The following is a 25,323-nucleotide window of genomic DNA, read 5'->3' on the forward strand; positions in this document are numbered from 1 at the left end:
AAGCTCTGTCAGCAGCGTGGCGGGGTCCCCCAGCCTGTCCCCATCCCTGGCAGGGAGCTCGGGGCAATGCTGAGATGAAATGTTGATGAGGAAATGTATAATTCAGCGTTTCATTAGCAGCACCTCACGGCCGCCTGGAGCTGAGCCTCAGAGGGCTTTTATCACCGTCAGGGCTCTTATCAAAGGCTCTTTAATCAGAGCTGCCCGTGCCTCTGGGCCTTGTCTGAGGGAGGAGAGGGCTGGAGCCTTGTCTGCTCCTGGGGAGCACCAGGGCTTCCCACTGCTGTCCCTGCTCTGCCCTGGGCACCCGCAGGGAGCCGGTGGCCCGGGAGAGCTGTCCTTGTGCAGGAGTGGGGATGTCCCCATTAGTACCACTGGAACCATCCTGGGATGTCCATAGGACAGTCTGGGATGGGGACCCCCAGCTCTGCAGAGACTCATTCCTGGCCCCAGTGCTGGTACTGAACACCTTCGGCAAGGCTGGAGATGAGCTGGGCTTATTTTAAGCCCAGGCAATGACTTATCCCGATCCTGCAGCATCTTCCTGGGGCTGTGGCACTGCCCAGACCTCTGGAAGCTCAGAGGGACCATGGGTGTTGCTCTCATGCACTGAAGTGTTGCCCCTTGGTGCCTGGGGCATGATTCAGCTCCTGCTTGCACAGCCCCCAAATCCAGCTGAGGCCCTGCAAGGAGAGATCCAGCCCCTCCCTGGCAGGTCCCAGGAGCATCTCCTCATCTCCCTGTCCCCTTTTCCCTCCCCAGACCTTGCTGCTGGAGAGGGCCCGCATTGCCCAGCAGCCCGACGGAGAGAGCAGCTTCAACATCTTCCCTCTGCTGCTGGCGGGGCTGGATGTGGCAGAGAGGTGGGTGTGAGGCTCCCACAGCCATGGGCTGTCCAGGGATTCCCCCTTTATACCCAAATTCCCTCCATCAATGGTTTTGAGACCCCCCCTGATGAGAGATTGTGAGAGCAATTGCATTAGTGGGGCTGCAGGGATCTTGCGGCACACAGAGAGATTTTCTGTGAAAGGGGGGTGTTTCCTGGTGCTTTTTTGCCCCTCCACTAAAGCTGAAATTGGGGTGATAAATGGGATCGAGGTCCCTTTCCCTCTCACTTCTGGTTCCACCCAAGCTGTGTCCCCAGTGAAGGCTCCTGGTGTGCCAGCTCATGTCCCTGCACAGGGCAGTGCTGTGGTGGCCTGTCCCATCCAGGTCCCTCCGATGGTGCTGTAAAGGGGGCTGGGGGTGCTGGGGGCAGGCAAGGGGGGAGCTTGACTCTCTTTTTCTGTGCCTACTCCCAGGACGATGCTGCACCTGCACCAGGTGGCTGAGAGCAATTCCTTTGGGATCAAACCGTTCACAAAGGTAGGGAGAGGGAAATGCTGGAGTCTTGTGCCCCTCTGCCGTGGGTTGCTGCAGGGCACCCCCTTTGTCACCCCCAGTTAGAGGAGTCCCTGGCTGCTGGGTGGGTGACTCGTGATGATGCCACTGTGCTGGGAGCATGGAGGGGAGGGAGGGAATGTTGAGATTTGAGGAAGGGGCTGCCTGAACAGCCCCCAGCACCCCTCTGACAGCCACAGGGGAGCTGCTGGGACTGGGGCTGCCCTGCCTGGGATCTCTGCTTGGGTTTTTCCACATGCCACAGCCACCCTGGGAACACATCCTGCTGCTCCAGGGTCACCTACACCCAATGTTCCCCTGCAGCAGCAACTCCCAGCGGCAAGAGCATCCTTTTGGGCAGCCCAGAAGGTGAATTTTAGGGGTTAAAGCTCCACAGCTGATTCCCAGCCCCAGCCCCTCATTAGTCTGAGCTGTTTGCAGAGCCCCAGCAGATTGTCCACAAGCCAAAGCACGGGGATGAATCGCAGCAATTTGCAGTTACATCATCTATTGATGAATCCAATATTCCATCTTCATTAGGGAGCTCCTGCTCCGCCTCGGCAGCCAAAGGAATCTCCTGCTGGAGCAGCAGCTCCAGGGAGGGCACAGCAAAGTCCTCACCCTGCTGATGCAGCAGGCTTGCGTTCAGAGATGGGGTTTTCCCCTCCTTTCACAACTCTGATTGCTGGGGATTTGCCATCCCAGCACGGATGGTTTTCCCTGGTCCTTGCCAAGGAGGGATGCTGCCCGCTGGAGCCGGTGGCTCCTGGCCCCACGGAGCAGCCCCAGCTCAGGGACTGCAGGAGGGGCTGTCTGTGGTGGGAGGTGGCAGGTGAGGCCCTGCTGGTGGCCGGGAGCTGCTCAGCTCTGGGCAGGTGTGTTTGGTGAGGAGTGAGGGGACGGGGCTGGATGGGCAACCTGGGCTGTGGAAGGTGTCCCTGCCATGGCAGGGGCTTGGAATGAGATGAGCTTTAAGGTCCCTTCCAACCCAAACCATTTGGTGATTCCACGATATAAAGCATCCATCTCCAGCTGCTGCTCTGTAGACACTCCTGAAGCGGGAATTACATGTCCTTGTCCGATGAGGTGGTGTACCCAGCTTGCTCCTAACACCAGGCACCCAAGGAACCTGCCAGCGGCTTCTCCACTTTGTCCAAATTTTCCAAAAACCCCTTGCTGTCTTTCCTTGCTGTCCTGATGGTTTCGCTCTCCCTTCTGTCGGGCACAGTGCCCAGCAGAGGCAGTGACATCCCCTGGCTCTCTCCCCCTGCAGCCCGAAGACAAGCAGAGAGCCTCGGTGGCCTTCTCCCAGCTCCGGGCTGCCATGGGCACGCTGGGCATCACCGCAGAGGAGCAGGCAGCCGTGTGGCGCATCCTGGCCGGAATCTACCACCTGGGAGCTGCTGGAGCCTGCAAAGGTACGGGGGCTCCTGCCTCTGCTTCCCTCACACCTTGTTTCTGTGCTTGGAGCGGGCAGGGAGCGTGTCCTAGCGGGGACCAGGGGTTTTTGGGATGCAGGGAATGGGGAGGTGTGCGGGGATGATGCTCATCCCGAGGCTGTTCATCTGTGGGGGCTCCAAGCTTTTCATTGCTCTTCCTCCACGGTGGGATGGGGGGTGTTGGTGTCCTGCCCCGTGGGGGCTTCTGGAGCAGGTTTGTCCTTGCCACATGTGGACAGGGCAGGGGCTGCTGGGTGTCACCTCATGCCAGCTCCTTAGGAAGAACCCGTGGGTGACTCCTTCACTGGCACGTTGTCCCCAATGACACCACGAAGGGACAGCTTCAGGTAGCACTAATGCTATCATCTCTTGAGTGTCTACCACAGTAACTGAATTATAACAGGCTGAGTCTGGATGAAGATTGTATTTATAGAGACTTTGTTAATACGGGCGAGCAGAAATTGCCTTATCCCTTGCAAATTATTTTAGGACGTGCTCTAACCCATTTTGGAGGCAGCCACATTGATTTACACACTTCAATTTATGAGGGCTGCACAAAGGCTGCCATAAACCAAGCCATAGACATTTATAAACGTCTCTGCAGCATGTCATAACACATCTTATGGTAATTTATGCCATTAATCATTTATTAATTATTTTAAAAGGATAGATGCTGTCATGACTTACAGTGAGTTCTCTTTTCTCCTTCTTTCTGGTGTTCTCTTTCCTCATCTCCATCTACCTTAATGCCCTTCCAGCTTTTATAGATGACCCTGTGGGCGCAGGCCGATGAGTGTCAGAAGGCTCTTGGCCAAAAAAATTTGAAAGTCCTTCTGCCCTGTGAGTTTTCAGGAGAGCAGATTTTGGAGAGGTGTCTCGTTTTGGGAGTGCCCAGCTCAAGGGCAGGTGGAGGAATGATCGCAGGGAGCTTTTCTTTGCTCAGACTTCCTGCACATCCTGTCCTCAGCCCTCTGTAAATCAGTCTGGGAGGGAATCGAGTGCTGGATCCAACAAATCCTGCTCAATTCTTGCAGCAGGGACAGGAATGGGAGTAGCGGATCCAGGCAGGGCTGCGGCTCCGAGCGCGCTCGGGTGTGGGATTAACAAGCAGAGCATGTCTCAGTGTCACTCACTCTGGTATTGATTCCCCCACCGTGTGTCAACAAAAGGGGAGAAATGAAAGGAAATATGGATAAAAAATGGATCAAAGCCGGATGGAGCAAAAGTCTCAGTGGGGGCGACGACTCTTTTAATGTGGTTAAACCTGTCTCCCGATAGCCATCTCTTCCCTTCCCCTTTCATGCCCTTTGATGTTGTGTATTCCAAATCCTCTCCTTGAAATCTCGCCGAAGGGAGCCTCGGCACTCGTTTTCCAGGGCATTCAGGAGCTCAGCCGGGCGCCTCCTCCATCCCCATCCACAGCCACGGCCCCGGCACGTGTTAAACGGGCCCCAGAGTGGGCTAAAGGCACCTTTTTCCCTTCTCTCCTCACCCGTTCAGTATGTGCGGGAATAAACCAGGAGGGAACAGCACCACCTCTCCCTGGCTGGGGGTGGGAAATGCATTTGCAGCTACAAAAACACTGAGAAGAAAAGGTTGAATTTCAAAAGCTCGTTCTGCTCCATGCCGGTGTCAGCCCTCCCCGCTGCCTTTGAAACGTATTAGAGCAGCTCTTTCAGTGGGAAAGCAGCCTGGCAGCTGGAGGCCAGCGGGGCACCTCGGGCACCATTCACCTGAGTGCTCCAGTCCCTTTGTGGGCTGCAGAAAATCCCCTGTTTTCATTTATTTGCTGCCTCTGTAAGCGGGAGGGAGGTTTGGGGCGCAGCGGGCCTGGCGTTCCGCTTGCTCCCCACGCTGTCCTTTTGCTGGCTGATATCAGAATAAACCATTGTGGCTCCCAGCTCCCTGGGGGCTTCCCACCACGCACCTCTAACGGAGGTGGCCGCGATTCCAGCCCTCCTGGTGCTGCCACAGGTGTGTCAGGAGTCAGTCGTGGTCAGGAGTCACTGCAAACCCCATGGCACAGCGAGGCTGCTGCAAACCCAACCTCCTGAACCCCTCTGGATGGAGGAAAACCACAGGGCAGGAGGGCTGGAACCTGCTGGAGGACATTGAGCTGCCTAAAACCATGCAGAGGTCAGGGGCACCAGGGCAGCAGGAGGGATGGGAGTACCCAGACAGCCAGGGGCCAATTTTGGGGTCAGTGAGACCACCTGCAATAGGCCGGGGTGAGTGCTCAGGCTGCTGGTACGTGGGGGCTGCTGTTGCCCAGGAGCTCCTGCACAGACCCACGCCTGTGGCATCATGTCCTGGAAGGCAGGAAAAGGAGCATCCCTGTTTCTGACCCAGGAAATTGGGCATTGAGTGGTTTGTAGAAGGGCTGGGGCTGTAGAAGGAGAGGCTGAGCTGTCCCTGTGTTTTCCTTCTGCTTCTCTTAAATATTACCTGGGCCAAAGTAATTCCTTTCAGGTTAAAGTCAGTGAATTTTCCATGGTCACATCACACCCAGGAGGGCCATGTGGAGCTGCTGCTCGTTGTAGTTTATGCAGGGTGAAATGGTGCCTGGGGATGCCCAGGGCTGAGTGGACCCCCTGGTTTGTCCCAGGGCTGCTGGAGTGGGCAGTGTGGGATACTGGAATGGGCAGTATGGGATGCCAGCCAGGTCTGTGCAGCCCTGGCCCCCCAACCCCTCCACTCCCTGGCAGGCAGAGCTTTTGTGTCTGACAGGAATCAGTGTCTGTCCAGCCAGCTCAGACAAGAACAAGTGGGAACAGAATAAATCAAAGCCTGGAGCGTTGAGGCAATTCCTCTGCCTGCTCCAGCACAGCCCTTGATGTTGGAGTCCTTCAGTCAGCATAGGAAATAGTGGGAAAGGATCAAAGGGGAAGGGAGAGGCGGCTGACTCTTGTGGGTGTGCTGTGAATCACCCCCAGGCATCGAGCCCTGCTTTGTGCATCCCCTCGGCCAGGAGTGGGTCCCCCATGGAGTTTCCCAGGATGTGACCACCTCTCTCTCTCCATCCCACACCCTCTCCCCACCACCAGCCACCAGCTGTGTTTTAAGGGCCCATTTTAGCTGTGAGCCCCATGAGCTCCTCATCACTCCCCGAGCACCCAAAAGTGCCACCCTGAGGTCTCTGGGTGACTTTGGCTGCTGCCATTTGTGCTCATCCCCCGTGTTCCTGAGCTGTGCTGCCCGGCTGCCTCCACGACACCTTTCTGCCCTGGATCTGTAAAAGGATTAATCCTGCAGATTACTTCCCTATTGATTTTAATCATTAAGCTGGAATCATTATCACCGGGTGTGAGCGATGTGCAGAGCTCTGCTCGTGGGGAGGAACCTCTGCTGCCGGCTGGAGGGACAGCAAACACTGCTGAGACCCTGAAAGGTGATCCCGGATTTCGAGGGATTGGTTTGTAATCCCATCAACTCCCATCAACACATCTGCTGCTTTGCTCTGTCATGTGGTTCACCTGGTCCCCGACTTGCCTCGGATCATTTTGATTTTGGGGCAGCACGAGGGAGGGGGTGGGAGGTTTTTGGTGATGCTGAGGCAGAGCTGGCCGTGGCTGAGCCCCCCGTGCCCCCTCCCCAGTTGGCAGGAAGCAGTTCCTGAGGTTCGAGAGCGCCAGCCGCGCTGCCGAGGTGCTGGGCTGCGACGTGGAGGAGCTCGGCACCGCCGTCTTCAAGCACCACCTGAGGCACATCCTGGCGCAGGTGACAGCCCGGGGCCGGCCCCCAGCAGAGGAGAGCCCGCCAGGTACTGGGATGCCCCATCCCTTTTTCCTTTATTTCTGTAGGAGAGGGAATGGTGAGGCAACGTGTCCTGTTCTTCTGGCCCAATTAGGTTGTTAATATTAATAAAATCATTAACTGGGCTGTGTCACGTCGCTGCCCTCAGCTCTGCAGCTGCCCCTGCCTGACTCTCCTTAGGGACACATGAAGTCAGGTGAATTTGGATAAGTGATGTGGCTTAAACACTGTGAGAGCTCTGCTAGAAAAATGGGGAAAAAACCCCAAACTCCACGAATGGAGCTGAGCTGGTGTTGTGTCCTGCAAGGAGATCTGGATCAGGGATTGTGCTGCTGAGCCACTACAAACGTTAAATTAATGTACGGATCTAATTCATGGAGGCAGATCCAGCATGTGCAAGGTGGGAGGGTGAGATACTGCCTGGGTTTCAGGTCAGCCTTCCCACACTCCTTGAAGGTTGGACTTGATGATCCTGGAGGTCTTTTCCAACCTTGATGATTCCATGATGCTCAGCAGCAGCAGAATTCCAGCTGGGCCTGGCAAGTTCTCCTGATAAAAGTGAGAGCCTGAGGAAGTGGCCTTTGTCATGGCAATAGCTGTATTCCTTAAATCCTCGTGAGGCAGGAGAGGAGCCGAAGGCAGGCGGGGGGAGTGGGATGTGCAGGGGTGATGCTGTGGAGCCGTGTGGGCTCTCCTGCACTGAATCCAGGGAATCCCAGGTCCCACCTCAGCTCTGAGCAGGCTGAACTTGGCTGGAAATAAATGTGTGTGCCTGCTCTTCCCTCCCGCTGTGCCAGGGCCCAAGATGACGGGAGTGGAGTGTGTGGAGGGAATGGCCTCGGGGCTCTACGAGGAGCTCTTTGCTGCCGTGGTCTCACTCATCAACAGGTACCAAAGAGCTGCTGGGCACTGGGGCTGGGGTGGCAGCCGCTTCTCCAGGGGCTGCTGAGGAGAGGGAGCATGGAGCAGGTGACTGATTCCTGCTGGAAAACCAGGAAGTTGTGTGAAAAATCTTTGTGTGGGAATGGCGGTGGCCCTTGGGGCTGCAGTGGCACTCGGGACTCCTGTGTCCTGCCCTCCTGTGGCACAGGCACTGCGTGTGCCTGGCTGGCACCACTTTGCTGCCCGTGGGTAAATCCTGGTGGTGTGTGTGGCTCTTCCCAGGTCCTTCTCCTCCCAGCACCTCTCCATGGCCTCCATTGCCGTGGTGGACACCCCTGGCTTCCAGAGCCCGCGGCAGCAGCGCAGCGAGCGAGCAGCCACCTTCGAGGAGCTGTGCCATAACTATGTCCAGGAGAGGCTGCAGGGCCTCTTCTATGAGAAAACCTTCCTGTGGCAGATGGAGAGGTACCGAGAGGTGAGGAGCAGGGGCTGGGAGCAGCTCCCAGCACCAGGGAGCGGGGCTGCCTTTGTCTCCAGGAATCCCTGTGTCCCGCCGTGGTGTGGGTGAATAACTCACGAGTTTTACTGGGGGTCTGCACGGAGCAGGAAGCTTGGGCTGTCTCTCTCTTCACCCCCTGCCTCAGTTTTGAATCCTCTTGGCTATTTCTGATGTGCCAAAGACGCTCTCTTGGCATCTTGGTGGAACCTGCCATGGCAGGGGGGTTGGAATGAGATGATTTTTAAGGTCCCTCCCAATCCAAACCATTCTGGAATCCTGGGATACACTTGCTCCAGCTCAGGAGACTTCATGCCCTTCTGCTGGTGCAGCTGACTTTTTCCTCAGGTGATGAATAATAGAGAATAGAAAGGAAAATGATAAATTATTGCAGAAATAAGCTGCTGAGAACCCTACAGGCAGACATGAACTTACTATAGGCTTAAAGGAGTTACCATAATGCCTCTAGCCCTGGGAAAATAGCTGAATTCCCATGGTTTAACACACACATCACCGAGTAAGGACAGATGTGCCCTTCCCTAGTGATGAAGATGTAATTGCTGCCTGGAATGCCGGAGGGCTCGGCAGGCTCCCCCTGCCTGGGCTTTGCTGCTGGATAAGGATGGTGCAGGACATGGCCCTGTGAGCCCCAGACCACTCTGTGAGCCCCTCAGTGCCAGTGCTGGGTCCCACATGGGTGACAGTGGCACGTGCCCTGTGCAGGAAGAAACGGAGTCCCCGCTGCTGCCTTTGCTCTGCCCGCAGAGCCGGATCCCTTGGTAGAACCTCTCCGTGTCGCCATGGAGAGACGCTGGAGCCACGACTTTTGCTGAGCACCCCTGGTTCAGGCATGAGGAAGGACCAGCCGTGCTCTCCCTTCCCTTCCTGGGGGGCTCCTGGTGCTGGGGGTGTTGGGATGACCCCTGGAGCCCCCAGGGAGGGAAGGACACAACACCTGCAAGCTGCGAATTAAGTAATTGGTTGTTTTCTTGTCAAGAGATTCTTTTCAACTATAACATAAATCATATTATTTAGGCAGCCTGGCTGACACCCCGAAGCAGCATTCCGTAGGGAATTCCAGGGGGGCAGACATGGCCATGCCTGTGTGTCACAGCTCTGGTGGCTGCTCCTCTCCCCTGGTGCTGGATCTCTGCCTTCCTCCTTATCCCTGCCAGTGGATCTGCTCTTGGCTTCCAGATGCCATCCCATGACTGAAGCAAGCTTTTAAATGATGTTTTCCAGGAAAATGTTGAGGTGTCTTTTGATCTTCCAGAGCGTTCTCCACTGGCCACGCTGTCCATCATCGACCTGAGCTGCTCCCAGGTACCCTGTCCCCTCTGCATCCCGCTGCTCCGAGCAGCGAGGGTTCCAGAGGCAGAGCGGGACCCTGAGGAGTGTCCCAGAGCAACCTGAGGTGTTGCAGGGGAGGGGACAGCATCCAGCAGGACCTTTGTGGCTCTTTAAAATACAGGGACCCTTCCTGACCAAGCTCTGCACTCCATCACCCCTCCCAGCCTGGGATGATGGGCTCCTTTGGGACATTGTCACTGTGGAGGGCTCAGGGTGATGTCCAGAGCTGGATCAGGTCGGGAGGGTCTCCTGGCTCTGCTGTGGGGTAGGGGCTACATCTGGGCAGTGGGAGCAGGATAGAGGGAGCAGAGCAGGCTGGCGTGGCTGTGGCCAGAGCCCAGAGCCCTCTTGTCCCCTGGCAGCCGCAGGTGCTCCCTGGCAGCCCCGGGGCCGCTCGCCGGGGGCTGCTGTGGATCCTGGATGAGGAGGTGCTGATCCCAGGCTCTGGTGATGGCACTGCCTTCGAGCGCCTCTGCTCCTACTTCGCCATGAAGGGACCCGACCAGGAGGGTGAGTTGGGCTCGGCTCGACTGCCCAGCCTCTGCCATCACCATTTGGCTTTGGGAATTTGGGAGATGAGGACGATTAAACCCCTCACTGGGCTTTTCTCTGGGCTGGCCCTGGGGTGCTGTCGCTGTCACAGGGGACGGGCACCTGCGCAGGTGTGAGCAGACGCTGCACTTCGAGATCTGCCACCAGCTGGGCACGGCCCCCGTGCGCTACGACCTCACGGGCTGGGTCAGCAAGGCCAAGTTCAACCTCTCGGCCCAGAACGCCATCCAGGTGCTGCAGAATTCCACGGTGTAAGTACCAGGAGGTGCCACGGCACCAGTGGAGAACCCTGTGCCCCTGGGAGGGGGGTGGGGATGCCCCTGCTCTGAGCTGCAAACCTGCCCCAGCTCTGGAGATGGAGGGGTGTGTGAGGCATCCCTTGTGTGGACAAGGGGGAATGGCTGCCCACTGCCAGAGGGCAGGGTTAGGTGGGATATTGGGAAGGAATTCCTGGCTGGGAGGGAGGTGAGGGCTCTGGCACAGGGTGCCCAGAGAAGCTGTGGCTGCCCCTGGATCCCTTGGAAGTGTCCAAGGCCAGGTTGGACAGGGCTTGGAGCAGTCTCCTCCATGGACAGTGTCCCTGCCTGGGGGCATCCTGCACAAGTCAGAGCCGTGAGGCTTCACCAGCAGCTGCCCGGGTTTCCCACTGCTTTGAGCAACCTTGTAAACGAAATTGGAATTGAAAAGGAACTGAAGTGCTGCAGGTGTCTGCGCACACGAGGGGTTTTTAACCTTCTGCTTGCATATTCCTGACTCATTCGGTTTGGGCTTCAGCCCAGGGAAGCTCTAACAGCAGCCAACAGCTCCGTGCTCGGACCAGAGAGGATGCAGTGGGTGGGGGTGTCCCAGCATCTTGCTCCACTCTGCAGAGCAGCACCACTTCCGAATTTGGGGCCGTGGGTGTTGCACCCCTGTAGAAGAAGCTGGGAAGCCGAGCCCGGTGCCCCATGGCGTGTGTGTCCCGGCAGAGCCGCGGTCCGGGAGCTGGTGCAGCCGCGGGCGAGCGCTCCGCTGTCCTGCCGAGCCCTGGCCGGGCTGGAGGGGCGCTCCCAGGCCGCCCTGCACCGCAACGCCTGCCTGAGGAAAACCTTCGCCAGCAGCTTCGCCGCCCTGAGGAAGAGGTCGGTGTGTGCCCAGATCAAGCTGCAGGCGGTGAGTGCCGGCGCCGGGACCCTGCTGCCCCTGTCGTGGCACAGAGAATGGTGACCCCACGCTGGGACTTTGCCTTGGACACACTCCCTTACTGGGGTGCCCCAAGGCCCCAGCAGTGACCTCCTGGACGTCCCCGTTGTGGCTTTGGCCACCGGGGATGCTGTGCTGGCCTGTCCAGCATTGCTGTCCCTCAGGGAGAGCCTCCCAGGCAAAGAGATCAGGTGCAGATCACATAGAGATCACACAGAGATCACACACGGATCACATACAGATCACACAGAGATCACACACATCACACACAGATCACACACAGAGATCACAGATCACATACAGATCACACACATATCACATACAGATCACATACACATCACAGAGATCACACAGATCACACACAGATCACACAGATCACAGAGATCACACACAGATCATGCAGAGATCACACAGATCACACACAGAGATCACAGATCACATACAGGTCACACACATATCACATACAGATCACATACACATCACAGAGATCACACAGATCACACACAGATCACACACAGATCACACAGAGATCACACACAGATCACACAGAGATCACACACAGAGATCACACAGAGATCACACACAGAGATCATACACAGAGATCACACAGAGATCACACAGATCACACACAGATCACACAGAGATCACACAGAGATCACACACAGATCACACACAGATCACACACAGAAATCACACAGATCACACAGAGATCACACAGAGATCACACACAGAAATCACACAGATCACACAGAGATCACACAGAGATCACATACAGATCACACAGAGATGACACAGAGATGACACAGAGATCACACACAGAAATCACACAGATCACACACAGATCACAGAGATCACACAGATCACACACAGATCACACACACCTCTCTGCTTTAATCCTCTTAAGTGCTCAGACAGTAACCAGCCCTCGGTGCTGGGCATGGGCCAGGCTCCTGCTGCTCTCACACTTAATTAGGTGTCCAAACACTCTTGAGATGAGGCTCACGCTCTGCTGACTCCCTGACCAGCCCATTTTGGGGTCTTGCCTGTGCCTCACAAACCCCCTGCCCAGCATCCCTCAACCACAACGATCTTTAATGCTTCCAATCCAAACCATTCCATGATTCTGTGAATCCTGGTAATTTTTGTGGCCACCAACTGAAAACATGGGACATTAGGAGGAAGGGTCCTGCTCACCACTCGTGTTCACCCCTCTGACTGGAGCTGCTCCCAACTCGGAGCTGACTCCTCCACCTGCCCAGACACCCTGCAGGCGCACAGGGAGCATTTCCCACTGCCAGCACATGCTGACCCTTTGTCCCCTCCATCCCCACTGACCTCTGCTGCCCTCCAGGATGCCCTCACCAACCTTCTCCGACGGTCCCAGCTGCACTTTGTCCACTGCCTCCTCCCAGGGATGGGTGGGGAAGGGCCGGTCCCTCGGCCCCCGGCGCCGCCGGACGCAGCCCCACAGCTGGATGTGGTGGCCCTGAGGACACAGCTGGAAGGGACCCAGCTCCTGGATGCCCTGCGGCTCCACCGTGTTGGTACGTCCAGACCCTGCCCTGGCCATGCCAGTCCCACCCTCTGCTCCCTGCCCCTGGCTCAGCCCTTCCAGCCTTTGCTCATCACCTGCTTCTCACCAGCAGGCAAGGAAATCCCCTCAATTCAGAAATCCCCTCAATTTTTATTCTTGCTTTTTGCATGGGTTCTGAGCCCCTCTCATGCCTGAGCTTGGTAGCTGCAGCTCCAGTGGAGGTCCCCTTGGAGCATCTGTGAATCAGGCTGGACCTGCACTGACCATGACCACAGCCCATGCCATGTGCAGAGGAAGCTGTGCAGGAGGTCCAGGGGCATGTCCTGCCTGACACGAGGTGCTGGGGGGCATCTGGCCACCTCAAATTCATCTCAGCACCCTCTGCAGGGGTTTCTCTCTCATGGAAGCTCCCCATGTCCCCTCCACCCCTGGTGCCCTTTGCTGTGCACAGGATGTCCCAGCAGGTCCCTCCCCAGCGTGCCAGTTCCAGTGCCCTGAGCCTGGTGCAGCCCCCAACACTCCTGTGTGCCCCCAGGGTATTCGGATCGACTGCTCCTCACCCAGTTCCGCAGGCGCTTCCAGGTGCTGGCTCCGGAGGTGATGAAGAAGCACAACTCTGCCTACGAGGTGCCAGATGAGAGCAAGGTGTGTGCTGGGCTGGGGGGCACGAGCTGAGACCCCCACGTGGGGCTGTGATGATGCCAGAGCTATTCCAGCAGGACGGGGCATGAACTGAGGGCAGGATCTGGGCACTGCTGTGGCCCAGCAGAACAAGTCCCTCTCCTCGGCTCCCCCAAAACCAGGCAACATTCCCAGGGACCCAAGAGAGCAGGGACTGTGGAAGCTGCTGGGCACTGGGCATCACCTGCAGCCTGGGGTGACTCCTCACCTCATCCCATGATGCTGAAAGCCAAAAGAGCTCAGGAAGGAAAGCGGACATTTGCCAGTTTTATTTGTTTCCTGGTAAATTTGTAGCAGAACCAGGGAGGTTCAAAGCCACCCCTGGAATAGGGCCATGGATGAGGCAGGAAGAGCTGAGAGGAGCTGAATTAAAGCTGGGCACGTGCTGTGTTGTGCAAACTGCAGCCAGCATGTGCAAAGGCAGTTAAGACCTCGGGATTTAATAAGACAAGTCTGACAATCGGGAAAGGTCAATATTGCTATGAAATGCTGTCGGAGGCAGAGGGTGCCTTGTCAGCAGCGTGTAAGCAGGGGATTTGGAAAATCCCATCCTCCCTGGAGCCACAAGGGTTTGTTAGCTGGGAAATGCTTCCCAGGACATGGCATTAACCCGGCTGCTGGAGCAGGAGAGAGGCTCGTCAGCTGTGAGGGGACAGTGCAGTGACAGCTGGCCCTGCACTTGTGCTGGGATGGGATGGGGCTGTCCTGCACAGCCCACACCAGTTCCAGTCCCAGTCCCAGTCCCAGTCCCAGTCCCAGTCCCAGTCCCAGTCCCAGTCCCAGTCCCAGCAGTGCCACCACAACAGGCACAGCAACAGCACTGGTGCCTCCTCACCTGTCCAGGACAGGACACTGTGGTCCACATCCCCATTCCCTGGTGTACTCCATACCCGTTCCCTGGTGTACTCCATCCCCACTCCCTGGTGTACTCCGTCCCTACTCCCTGGTGTACTCCATCCCCACTCCCTGGTGTACTCCATCCCCACTCCCTGGTGTACTCCATCCCTGTTCCCTGGTGTACTCCATCCCCGTTCCCTGGTGTACTCCATCCCCGTTCCCTGGTGTACTCCATCCCTGTTCCCTGGTGTACTCCATCCCCACTCCCTGGTGTACTCCATCCCCGTTCCCTGGTGTACTCCATCCCCGTTCCCTGGTGTACTCCATCCCTGTTCCCTGGTGTACTCCATCCCCACTCCCTGGTGTACTCCATCCCCGTTCCCTGGTGTACTCCATCCCTGTTCCCTGGTGTACTCCATCCCCGTTCCCTGGTGTACTCCATCCCCCCCTTGCACAGCTAATGGTGAGGTCAGGGGTGCAATCCTGCTCCTCTTGGGTCCACGGTGGAATATTCCTTCTGCGGGTTTGTCCTTCGGGGAGGAGCTGCGTGAGGCTGCCGAAGGATCTTGTGTGGAGCGAGGTATTAGCAGAGGAATTTTGTAATGATTTCTGCAGCCCAAGGGCTTTCAAACCATCCACCCATGCAGACAGCGTGGCTGCCCCAGGGGAATGGCTGGTGGTGCCGGCTGTTATGTTCATGTTTTAGTCCAAAGCTCGGAGTAATTGAGTTCAGGCTTCTCCTTGGGATAATCTCCTGCTCAAATCTTCCAGGGAGTTCCGTGCTGTGCCGTGGACTCAGGGAGAACTCAGCCCATCCCCCTGTTTTTGGCTCCATGGGATGAGCTGTTGGTGAGGTGGGCAGGAGGGAAGCACTGAGTGCTGTTGGATGGTCCTGGGGCAGGCACTGTCCCCTGTGTCACCTCCTGCCCGTTCACCAAGGCCCTGCCAGACCAGGGATGGCAGCAAAAGGGGCAAAATCTTGCCTGCAGCTGCAGATCTTTACTCCCCATGCTGCTGAAAGCCTTGGGGGAGGGAAGTCCTTGCACTGGGACTTGGGACTGGGCAGTGCAAGCGGAGGAAGAAAGGAGGGCAGAGCTGGGTGCTCCCTTGTGGGGTGCCACAAAGCTGGATGAACCCTTACTGGGTGCCTGTGAGGACTGGGGGTCTCTGCACCCCATTTCAGCAGCTCACAGCAGGGTGGGGGTGTTTCCTGAGCAATCCCATGACGTGCCCCTTCTCCGCAGGCTATCGAGGAGCTGTTCCAGGCGCTGGATCTGGAGAAGAAGAGCGTTGCCATAGGACGCACCCAGGTACCATGACTGGGCCCTGCTTCCCCTTTGCTCTGGTGTGTGTGGGCACAGCCCCATGCCAGGCTCCCCAGCAGCCCAAAGTTCCCCAAACTGGAGAGAAAGGCTCCCTTCACTGCTGCCTGTGGCACCAGGTGGGCTGGGAAATAGCCTCGCTAAAAATCAGAGCAAAAGGCTCCTAATTCTCATCTGAAAGCAGCACCCTGGGTAAAACTCGTACCTAATTACCAAAATCCAGCCAGCCCCTGGTGGTATTTAAGTTCCTAATTACCACTGATGTCTCCTGATATTGAAGGGGGCTTGGGCAGCTCGTGGGTTTGCTGCAGAGCAGGAACTGTCGCAGCAACAACATTTGAACTTCGATGTGACGGTCTCAAAGAGAAATTAATTTCACGTGCGTGCTCGCCTTCAGCTCTGGAGTCTGTGAAGAAAGAATTCATGGAACGGGTTCTGTGGAGCAAAATGACTTTCTTTCATCCTGCACTGTGCAGTTTGTAATTATCTCCTCTCTGGAACCCTCGTCCTTAATCAATAGCGCGGTGGCAGCCCCGGTCACATCTCGTTAGGGACGAGTTCGCTTTGCCGTCGCTTTGAGCATTGATTTTGTAGCAGCTGCGAAACTTGCAGGCTTGGGGAGTTAATTCAGGCATTAATGAGGCAATCGAATGGGTGGTGGAGCAATCACGGCATCAGCTCAGGAGAGCCACTTTCCTTGGGATTGTGCTTTGATTCAATTTGGCGTGGTTAAAATGCAGTTCTCTCAGCACAGCCCCGGCCTCGCCCGTGTCACTCGGGGGTTATTAAAGCTGGGCCATGCAAATGGGTGGGAGCTCCCGGTCCTGGATTCCAAGAGCTTCTCCCAGCAGTTACCCAGAGACACCTCAAACACTCAGAGATCGATACCGGCCTGGATTTGATGGCATCAAGCACATCTGTGTCATTTCTGAGGGGTTTCTGACCAGTTCAGTGAAAGAAAACCTTGTGGTTCATTTTGGTTATGTTATTGTCACATATCATTGCTGTTACCTGTGTGCAGCTGTGTGTTACCTGTCAGAATCCACTGCCAGTGGAGGTATCCATCCATCAATCCATCCATCAATCCATCCATCCATCAATCCATCCATCCATCCATCCATCCATCCATCCATCCATCCATCCATCCATCCATCCATCCACCCATCCCCACAGTGGGGGGAAAGGGGAGCATCCCAAGGGAAAAGTTTTGAGGAATTGCACCTCGAGCAGGAGAAGGGAAAGGTTTCAGCCCCCAACCTGGGGTGTGTAACCTGTTCCTTGCTGCCAGGTGTTCCTGAAGCCGGGGGTCATCTCCAGGCTGGAGAAGCAGCGGGACAAGCTGATAGCCCAGAAGATGACTCTGCTCCAGGCTGCCTGCAAGGGCTTCCTCAGCCGCCAGAAGTTCAAGAGGTTGAAGGTACCCATCCTGTGGGTTGGGGATACCTGAGCCCATCCAGGTCAGCGCTGCTGGGGTATGGCCCAAAGCACCCAAATGACAGCTCTTTCGAGCTCCTTTGAAGGGTACCAGGTTTACCATGAGCCATGAGATGCTGTGCTGCCATCCCTGAGCTCCTCTGCCACCCTTCCCTCTCCAGCCTGGTGTCCCAGCCCAGTCCTTCCCAGCGGTCCCGGTCATGGCTGGGTGAGGGTCATTGCTGCTGTGTCCCCACAGATCCAGCGCCTCGCCGTCCGCTGCATCCAGAAGAACCTGGTGGTGTTCCAGGCAGTCAGGCACTGGCCCTGGTGGCAGCTGCTGAGCCACGTTCGGCCCCTGCTCAGCGTTAACCTCGCTGAGGAGCAGCTCCGTGCTAAGGAAGTGAGTGCCAAGGGTTGGGATGGGATGGGATGGGATGGAATGGGATGGGATGGGATGGGATGGGATGGGATGGGATGGGATGGGATGGGATGGGTGAGACAGGCCAGGCCAGGCCAGGCTGCTTTAGGGGCTCTGCCAGGTGGATTGGTCAAATTGGAAGTCACTTCTGTGCAGGCAAAGATGTTTTTGCCACCCTCCAGACGTTGCCATCTGTTCTTAGCGCTGCAGTTTTTGCCCTGTGTCACACGTTCTGCAGGGCTGTGGAGGGAGAAGTGGCTTCTTCCTTAGAGGGACAATAGCAAACACACCACGTCCCCACAGTCAAAGCCCATTCCAGGGTTCTCCCACTGCCTTCTGCAAGCTCCAGGGGCTGTGTCCCCTGAGCCAAACCCCTGGGAATGGGCTCATCAGCCTGTGGGATGCTGGAAGATGAGCATTCAAACATCTGTGACAGAGGGGACTCCACTCTCTACTGTCCCCAGTGCTGTGCCGGCATCCACCTGTGTTGCCCTGAGTGATGGGAGATGCTAATGGACATTTTTTGACACAGGAAAGGCTCCTTTCACCCCTCTGCACCATCTGAGACCTGTGCTAAATTCCTAGTCCATCTTCCCTGGAGTCCTGCTCCTCCTGTTGCTTTAGTGAGGTTTTAACAAGATGTTTTCAGGCTGGTTCAGATGAAATAAAAGCTGCCCAAACCTCTGTTTTTGTCTCCAAACCCACCTGGGATCCATCAGGCCCCATCATCTGTTAACCTCTGTTTTTATCACCGCTCTGCACGTTCTGCTCCTGCTCAGTGTTGGACATCAAAGCAGAACAAGGCTGCGTGGAGCAGCTCCTGCTGCCTGGGAAGGAATCACAGCCAACACCGTGCCTTTGCACCGTGCTGTGATACCTGCCAGGGCCCTGGGACGCTCCCTGGGCATGATCCAGGCCCTTGGCTGTTCATCCCAGGCTTTTGAGGTTTGCTGCTGTCTCATAAAACATGCTCTACACATACCAAAGCTGACATTCCCTCCGATGGAATTCATGTCAGGAGCTGTAGTCCCGGCAATTTGCAGTGAGCAGCCTTCAAAGTTGCCTGGTAAATTTTATTAATAAGGCAGCTATGTCCCTTCCACTTATTTTGAACAGAAAACAAGGTTTTCATAAATAAACAGAGGATGCTGGAACTCTCTGTGCATGTTTTTTTCCAATCTTCCCTAGGAGGAGATGGCGGCGCTGAGAAGGAAGCTGGAAAAATCCGAGCAGGCGTGCAGCGAGCTCAGACAGACTACAGAGAGTCTGGAGAGCAAGGTACAGCCCCAGAACCTCTGGTACAGACCCCAAAACCTCTGGTACAGACCCCGAAACCTTTGCCACAGCCCTGTTTGGCTGGGTTGGGAAAGAAGCCGATGGACAGGAGCACCAGTTCCATCAGAGCAGGAGAAGCCATGGGCAGGGGCAGATGCCAGGGATGGTCCTCTGGGCAGGACTCCGGACAGGCTGCAGTGTCCAGCTGCAGAATTCCAGGCTGGCATCACTCCAGGCTGCCCAGAGAAGCTGTGGCTGCCCCATTCCTGAAAATATCCAAGGCCAGGTTGGACAGGGCTTGGAGCAACCGGGGATAATGGAAGGTGTCCCTGCCCATGGCAGGGGTGGAATGGGATGAGCTTTAAGGTCCTTTCCAACCCAAAGCATTCCGGATTTCCCTGATCCCAGCTGGCTGCTGGTCCTCTCTGGGTTCCACTCTCGTATGCGCAGCTCCCGTGTGATTGTGCCTGGGATTTTGCCAAGCACCATGAGGAGAAGGAGCTCCCAAGGTTTCTATAAATACCCTGGGCTTTCCCAGCTCCCTTGGCTGCAGCAGGGCTCAGCTGGGTCTAGGCTGCAGCTCTGCCTCACGGTGCCAACAGCCCCCAAGGCCAGGACCCTCCTTGTCAATGGGAAGGGGGTAAAGATGGTAAAGATGATTTTAGTTTAAGCTCTTTGTTAAAGGTGAAATCACCCCCATGAGGCTGGGAGTGCTGAGCAAGGCGACTGCCTCAGGGCAGACCTAGGAAAACACTGTCTCCCCAGGAAGAGAAATCCTGTGGGATTTGCTTACTGGGTTAAACTTGCGAGAAGCCCTAAGGAGCTGGTGCCTGCACTATGTGAGGTGCCTTAAAATGCTGTCAGACAGCAGGAAAGGAGCGTTGGAATGCCGTGTTTTCCCGTGGCCCTGCTGCCTCTGCAGCCCCTCGCTGGGCCGGCTGAGCAGGAAGGACCATGTGCCCATCTGCTCTGCGGAAAATGGAATTGATTTTCTGGATTAATAATTCTCCCCTTCATTCATCTGCTCCTGGTTTGAAAGGAAATTTAATGTAATCAAGCAGGACAATGGAGACACGTGCTGAGCCCTGCCTGCAGCGCAGTGCAGGCAGCTGCCAGACAGGAGCCTGGGCTCCTACTGGTGACACTGGTCAGTGCTGGTGTGCACTCCTAGGAACAGGCAGAGCTGTCAGGACTCTGGGTGGCTGTGGGATGGCAGAACTATGCCCAGACTGATGCCCTGCTCCCCCAGATCATCGACCTGACCACGGAGCTGTCGGACGAGCGGTACAAGGGCGATGTCACCTGCCAGGCCCTGGATGGGGAGCGGGCGGAGCGGCTGCGGGGCACCCGCGAGCTGCAGGAGCTGCAGGTACCAGAGCCCTGAGCCTGTGACAGTGGCCGTGCCATCCCCCTGGCACTGCCCACCTGAGTGCCCCAGAGCCAGGTAGAGATGCTCCCTCCCTCCCTTCCCCAGAGCAAACACGACCAAGTGCAGAAGAAACTGGAGTCGGTGGAGAAGCAGCTGGAAGAGGCCCAGCAGCTGGTGCAGCTGCGTGAGATGAAGATAAGTGGCTCTGGAGGAGGTAGGGACGTCCCTCCAGAGGCAGTGCATGCTCTGGGCATCCAGCCTGACCTGTGGGGCCACAGAGAAGAGGGCAGGGGTTTGTCCCCCCCAGTCAGTGCCACTCTCCAGCCCCAGGCCTCTCCAGTGTGTTCTGTCATCCTGCATTGCTCGTCCAGCGGGAGCTGGCAGTGACAGCTCGGTGACACTCAGCTCTGGGACTGGCATGGGGCTGGTGGTGCTGCCAGGGACTGTGCCCCAGGGTGCTGCTGGCAGTGCCTCGCTTCCCCACTTCAGGGTGGGTCTGAAGCAGGTGTGGAGTGAAGAGGACGCTGCTGAGGCACGGACGGGGTGGGATGGGATGGGATGGGATGGGATGGGATGGGATGGGATGGGATGGGATGGGATGGGATGGGATGGGATGGGAGGTGGTGGGATGTGGCAGGATGGGCTGTGCCTGAGGCAGGGCACGTGTTCTTTGTGACCGGGGCAGCCTTGGGCACACAGAGCAGAGCCATGCCCTGTGAGCTCCGTGCTGGTGTCGGTGCCTTGTGCATCCCCCTCCCTGCCTGCAGCAGGGCCATGGGGGCTGGTCAGGCCCCAGCACCCACCCTGCAGCCCGGGTGTCTCTCCTTGGCAGAGGATGAGTGGCAGGTGAGGTTTGACTGCGCCCAGACCGAGATCGTTTTCCTGCGGAAGCGGCTGGCACAGCTGGAGGAGCGGCTGGAGGCCGAGCTGGGCACCAGGACAGCGCTCGAGCAAAAGGCAAGTGCTGCCAGCCCAGGAGGGGCCAGGGACCCCGAGGGAGCAGGGCTATTCCTGGAGCTGGTTGTCCTCTCCCTGCTCCCAGGAGCTTTGCAGGGCTGAGCCTCAGCATTGCATCTGCTTCTCATTGCTGCTCCCACCGACCAGGGGAAACCAGATATTTTCTACTGGTTTGAGCTTCAAAAATCACTTTTGTATAGCAAAATCCCACCTTGGTCAAATGTGAGCGTGGGCAGAGGGTGGGGAGCTGTGGGCAGGGGATTTTTGGTGGTGGGGCTTGCTGCTGCTCTGCCTTTGGGATCTGTAAAGGGCTCTGCTCCCCTCATCTGCCACACAAAGAGCTGCTGGTGGAAAGAGCTGGCAGCTCCTGAGCTTTGCCCCAAGGAAGGAAAAAGCCAATGTGCTTCCCTGAGCAGTGCCTGGGAGCCAGGTCACTCCCCATAAGGACAAAACAAAGAAATAAAGATTTCTCATGGCACATTAAATAGTAATAAGAAAGAAGCTGAGTCTTAGGAGCTTGGGTAAAGCGAAGCAGCCCATTTGCTCTCCGTTTGGAATTACAGGCTTCATTAACGCAAGATTTTGCTTATTTGAAGTCATTCCTTAACGACTCCATTCCCTGGCGTGGGAGAGCTCTGCATGTCTGTCCCAAACACAACGGGAATCCATGGGGATTCCAGTCCAGACGCTGCTTTTTGCAGAGAAATGGGATCAGGCACGGCCCCGTGGTAGCTCTGCTGACTCAGCAGGGGGGGCTGGGATGCTGCAGGCTCTCGGGAGGGTGCCTGGAGCTGGAGGGGTCACAGCACCTCAGGTTGTCCTTATTTAGTGAAAAATCTCTGGGTGAACCTACCCCGGGGACTGAAGCGAGGCTGAGTCCTGGTGGGGATCTTTTCCAGGGGTTGTGCGCTGTGGGGTCAGTGGGGTTCCTTCTCTGTGGGTTGTGTAGGGTCCATGGATCCAAGAGTCCCTTTTCTGTGGGGTATGTGTGCCATGGAGTCTATGAGGTCTGTCCTCTGCGGGGTGTGTGGGGTCCATGTGTCCCTCCTTTGTGGGGTGCATGTGCCATGGGGTCCATCCTCTGTGGGGTCCATGGGTCCATGTGTCTCTCCTTTGTAGGGTGCATGTGCCATGAGATCTATGGGGTCTATGAGATCCCTCCTCCATGGGATACCTGTGCTGCGGGGTCCATGGGGCGCACGTGTCCATCTTCTGTGGGGTCCGTGGGCTCCATCTGTCCCTCCCCCGGGGTCCACGTGCCACAGTCTCTGCCACCCCTCCCGCAGCTGGGCGAGGCGCAGGCCGCGTGCCAGGCGGCGCGGGACGGGGCGCAGCGGCTGCGGCGGCGGTGCCAGCGCCTGGCCTGCGAGCTGGAGGACGCCCGGGTGCTGGCCGAGAACCAGCAGAGCCGCAGCCACGAGCTGGAGAAGAGGCAGAAGAAGTAAGGCTGGGGGGAGCACGGGGAGGGCTGGGGGTGCTGGAGCAGGAGCCAGGGAATGGGGAGGATTGGGGTGCGTGAGGAGCTGCTGCAAGGGTGGGGTTGGTTTCATCTCTTTCGGCTGCTGGGAGTTATTTTTCCATCCCATTGCTGTGTGACTGACACGTGGTCTGATCCCACACTGGGCTGGGTTGGAAGGGCTCTTAAAGCTCATCCAGTTCCATCCCCTGCTATGGGGGATGGGAAGATCCCCCTTCCACCCAGAGTGCTCCAAGCCCAGCCCAGCCTGGCCTTGGAGAGGTGACGGGTGTTCCCCTCCAGGTTCGACCTGCAGTTAGCCCAGGCCCTGGGGCAATCTGCCTTCGAGAAGAGCCTCCGTGAGAAGTTGTCCCAGGAGAACACGAGCATCCGCTGGGAGATGGGCAAACTTCAGCAGAGCCTGGAGGTGAGAGGAGACCCCACTTTGCTGCGTTGTGCCCAGTTTTGGGAACAGCTCTGGGAGCAAAGCCATTACCTTTGCAATTAGAGCAGAGGCAATCAGGAAACTTGATTCCAATTTCTTTTAGCACAGCTCTGTGTGTTTAAATAACTCTCTCCTTCCAGAAGAAGGGCTGTTGCTATGTATAAGTGATCCCCATCCCCTGATTCAGCTAATCAGGACCACCCCCCATTTTCACTGGGGTCACTTGTGCTCTTCCTCACATCCCTACCCTCAATCCCACCTTTGGGAAGCTGCCAGTTTGTGCCCCGTGGGATGGGGCTGCATCAAATGCCACCGTGGTGGCAGGGGCACGGCTGCTGGGGTGGGGGGAACCCCCAGGGCTGCTGCCAGCACTCCCAGGCAGCGGGGGCTGCAGGGAGTCCATGGGGGACACGCCCAGGGGAGTGGGAAGGTGAGATCAGGATCAAGAGGGAAAGGTGGGGATGGGGCTCTGGGTGTGGGGTGGGGGCTGCCCAACCCCTGCTGCTGCTCCAGGGGGTTGGGATGATGCCACTGGAAATGCTGTGGGTTCTAAGGGTGGGGTGTGAGTGTCCAGGCTCTGACCACTGCTCTGCCCAGCACAAGGAGGCCGAGGTGGCCAGGCTGGACCAGCGGGTGGCCGTGCTGGCCGGCCGAGTGCAGGAGCTCAGCACTCCCGGGGCCACGGACACGGTGCCCGCGCTCAAGAAGCAGCTCTGGGACCTGGAGGGCAGCGCTGCAGAGCAGAGGAAGGAGCTGGAGCGGCAAACGGCCGCCGTCGATCACCTGGAGCAGGTAGTGTGGGGCTGGGGGGGGCTGGAGGTGTCTGTCCCTACTGGGCACTTGGACCCCAGGCCAACACTTTCCTCATCCCCTCGGGGCTGAGCGTCATCGCTGGGTGTTTCAGGTTCACGAGAGGCTGGAGCTGGAGATGGAGCGGATGAAGCAGATCCACCAGAAGGAGCTGGAGGACAAGGATGAGGAGCTGGAGGATGTGCAGAAGTCTTGCCAGAAGAGGGTAGGTCCTTGCTGAGTGGGGGTTGATGCTGGTTGATCCCCAAAGCTCCCCATGTCCTCCGGAGCCATTCCAGGGGTCCATGTTCCCAGGGAAGTGCCAGGGTGCTGCTTCCCCACCATCATCCCAGCGTGAGCCTCGGTCACAGCCTGGGGGTGCAGATCAGGCTTTGGGTCCGGGGTGAGCCCCTGCCATGCTGGAGGGGCTGTTGGGGACAGTGTGGGAGAGCCACACGTGAAACAGCAGGTGGACCCGCTGCTCCCAGTAACACCAGTGTCCCACCAAGGGTGCCAACTCCAGGGCTTCGAGCTTGGGGATGATTTGCAGAAAATACCATTTCCACAAGGCCATGAGGTTGGTGGGTGCAAACACAAATTCCAGAGCTGCAGGGGCAGCCCTTGGGCATGTCTGGGTGTGTGTCAAATAGCCCATCCAGTCCCCAAAGTCCTGCAGGTCCCTGGAATGCTTCCCCTCTTCCGCACTGGCACTGCCAGGGGTAGCAGGTGCTCCAGGGGACAGGGGCCATTCCTGGTCCCCAGTGCTGGCTGCAGAAACCTCAATGCACTCCCTCTCCTGGGGAATGCCACGTCCCCACCGTGGCAGTGGCTTTGCCCTGCTGGGACATGGGGCTTTGAGGGGTGGCCGGGCACTGAGTGTGGCTGGGTTTCTCCCACACAGCTCCGGCAGCTGGAGATGCAGCTGGAGCAGGAGCACGAGCAGAAGCAGCTGGTGCTGCACGAGAAGCAGGACCTGGAAGTGCTCATTGGCACCTTGTGTGAGCAGGTAAGGGGACAGTGCCCTCCCAGGGGCTCCTTCCTAGGCCATGTCCTGCCCTAAAAACAGGAGCGGGGATAAACAAGTGCAGCCGGAGCAGCAGCCATGCAGCTGCCCACGGTGCTCCTGTCCCTCATCTCTCCCGAATGCCAGCCAGCCACAGCAGGCACTGGCATCTGGAGGTGTTGGGACTGCAGGGATCACACAGGAGCCACGTGGTCCCACTAAGGACCTGCAGAGAGGAACTGTTCCTTTTTGTACAGGAGAATTATCCAAGCAGGGGGAGGCATCTGCTTTTTGCTGGTGTTTGATCAGAGTCAAACAAGCCAGGTCTAGCACTGGAGTGCATCCAACTGCCTAGAAAAGCAGTTTATCCAAGCCTGCTTGTAGCAGAGGAATTATATCCCAAGCACATTTAGTGAACAAATCCTTTTTCCCTCTCTGATGAGTCGGTGACAGCAGTTGGAGAAAAGCACACCGCGTTCTGCTCCTGCTCAGTCAGCAGGTGAGGAGCTGCACGCAGCCTCCAAGAGCAGCCCTTGGCATCACCCAGAGGCCATCCCAGAGCTCTGGTGGCTGAGTGAGGTCACCACCCAGCCCTTCCCCCAGGGATGAGGGTGGCACCAGCTCAGTGTCACCGTCTTGGTGGTGCTGCACCCCAGGACTCCCCAGAGGATCTGTCCCGATGCCTCCTGCCCACCCTCATGTTGGCACGAGCTGGATTTCACCATTTCCCCAGCCCTGGCAGTCCTGTGTGTTCATTGACCGGGATGAACCTGGGATCTTTGCAGCA

The 25,323-nt window shown here is 57.3% G+C and overlaps 1 protein-coding gene across 1 annotated transcript in view; it reads left to right on the top strand.

Moving 5' to 3' along the window:
* Window positions 1-25,323, top strand: part of MYO18B (myosin XVIIIB) — a 56,978-nt gene that overhangs the window by 7,296 nt on the left and 24,359 nt on the right. Inside the window, 24 exon segments of the mRNA XM_039561332.1 lie at window positions 763-863; window positions 1,302-1,365; window positions 2,654-2,798; window positions 6,415-6,579; window positions 7,370-7,460; window positions 7,737-7,929; window positions 9,193-9,273; window positions 9,663-9,810; window positions 9,944-10,103; window positions 10,821-11,004; window positions 12,386-12,578; window positions 13,104-13,213; window positions 15,331-15,396; window positions 16,697-16,825; window positions 17,081-17,224; window positions 18,431-18,520; window positions 19,767-19,886; window positions 19,992-20,100; window positions 20,719-20,843; window positions 22,130-22,284; window positions 22,603-22,726; window positions 23,342-23,536; window positions 23,649-23,759; window positions 24,435-24,539. Of these exon segments, the coding sequence (XP_039417266.1) occupies window positions 763-863; window positions 1,302-1,365; window positions 2,654-2,798; window positions 6,415-6,579; window positions 7,370-7,460; window positions 7,737-7,929; window positions 9,193-9,273; window positions 9,663-9,810; window positions 9,944-10,103; window positions 10,821-11,004; window positions 12,386-12,578; window positions 13,104-13,213; window positions 15,331-15,396; window positions 16,697-16,825; window positions 17,081-17,224; window positions 18,431-18,520; window positions 19,767-19,886; window positions 19,992-20,100; window positions 20,719-20,843; window positions 22,130-22,284; window positions 22,603-22,726; window positions 23,342-23,536; window positions 23,649-23,759; window positions 24,435-24,539 (3,108 nt within the window).

Source organism: Corvus cornix, chromosome 15 (assembly GCF_000738735.6).
Source record: "Corvus cornix cornix isolate S_Up_H32 chromosome 15, ASM73873v5, whole genome shotgun sequence".
NCBI lineage: Eukaryota > Metazoa > Chordata > Aves > Passeriformes > Corvidae > Corvus > Corvus cornix.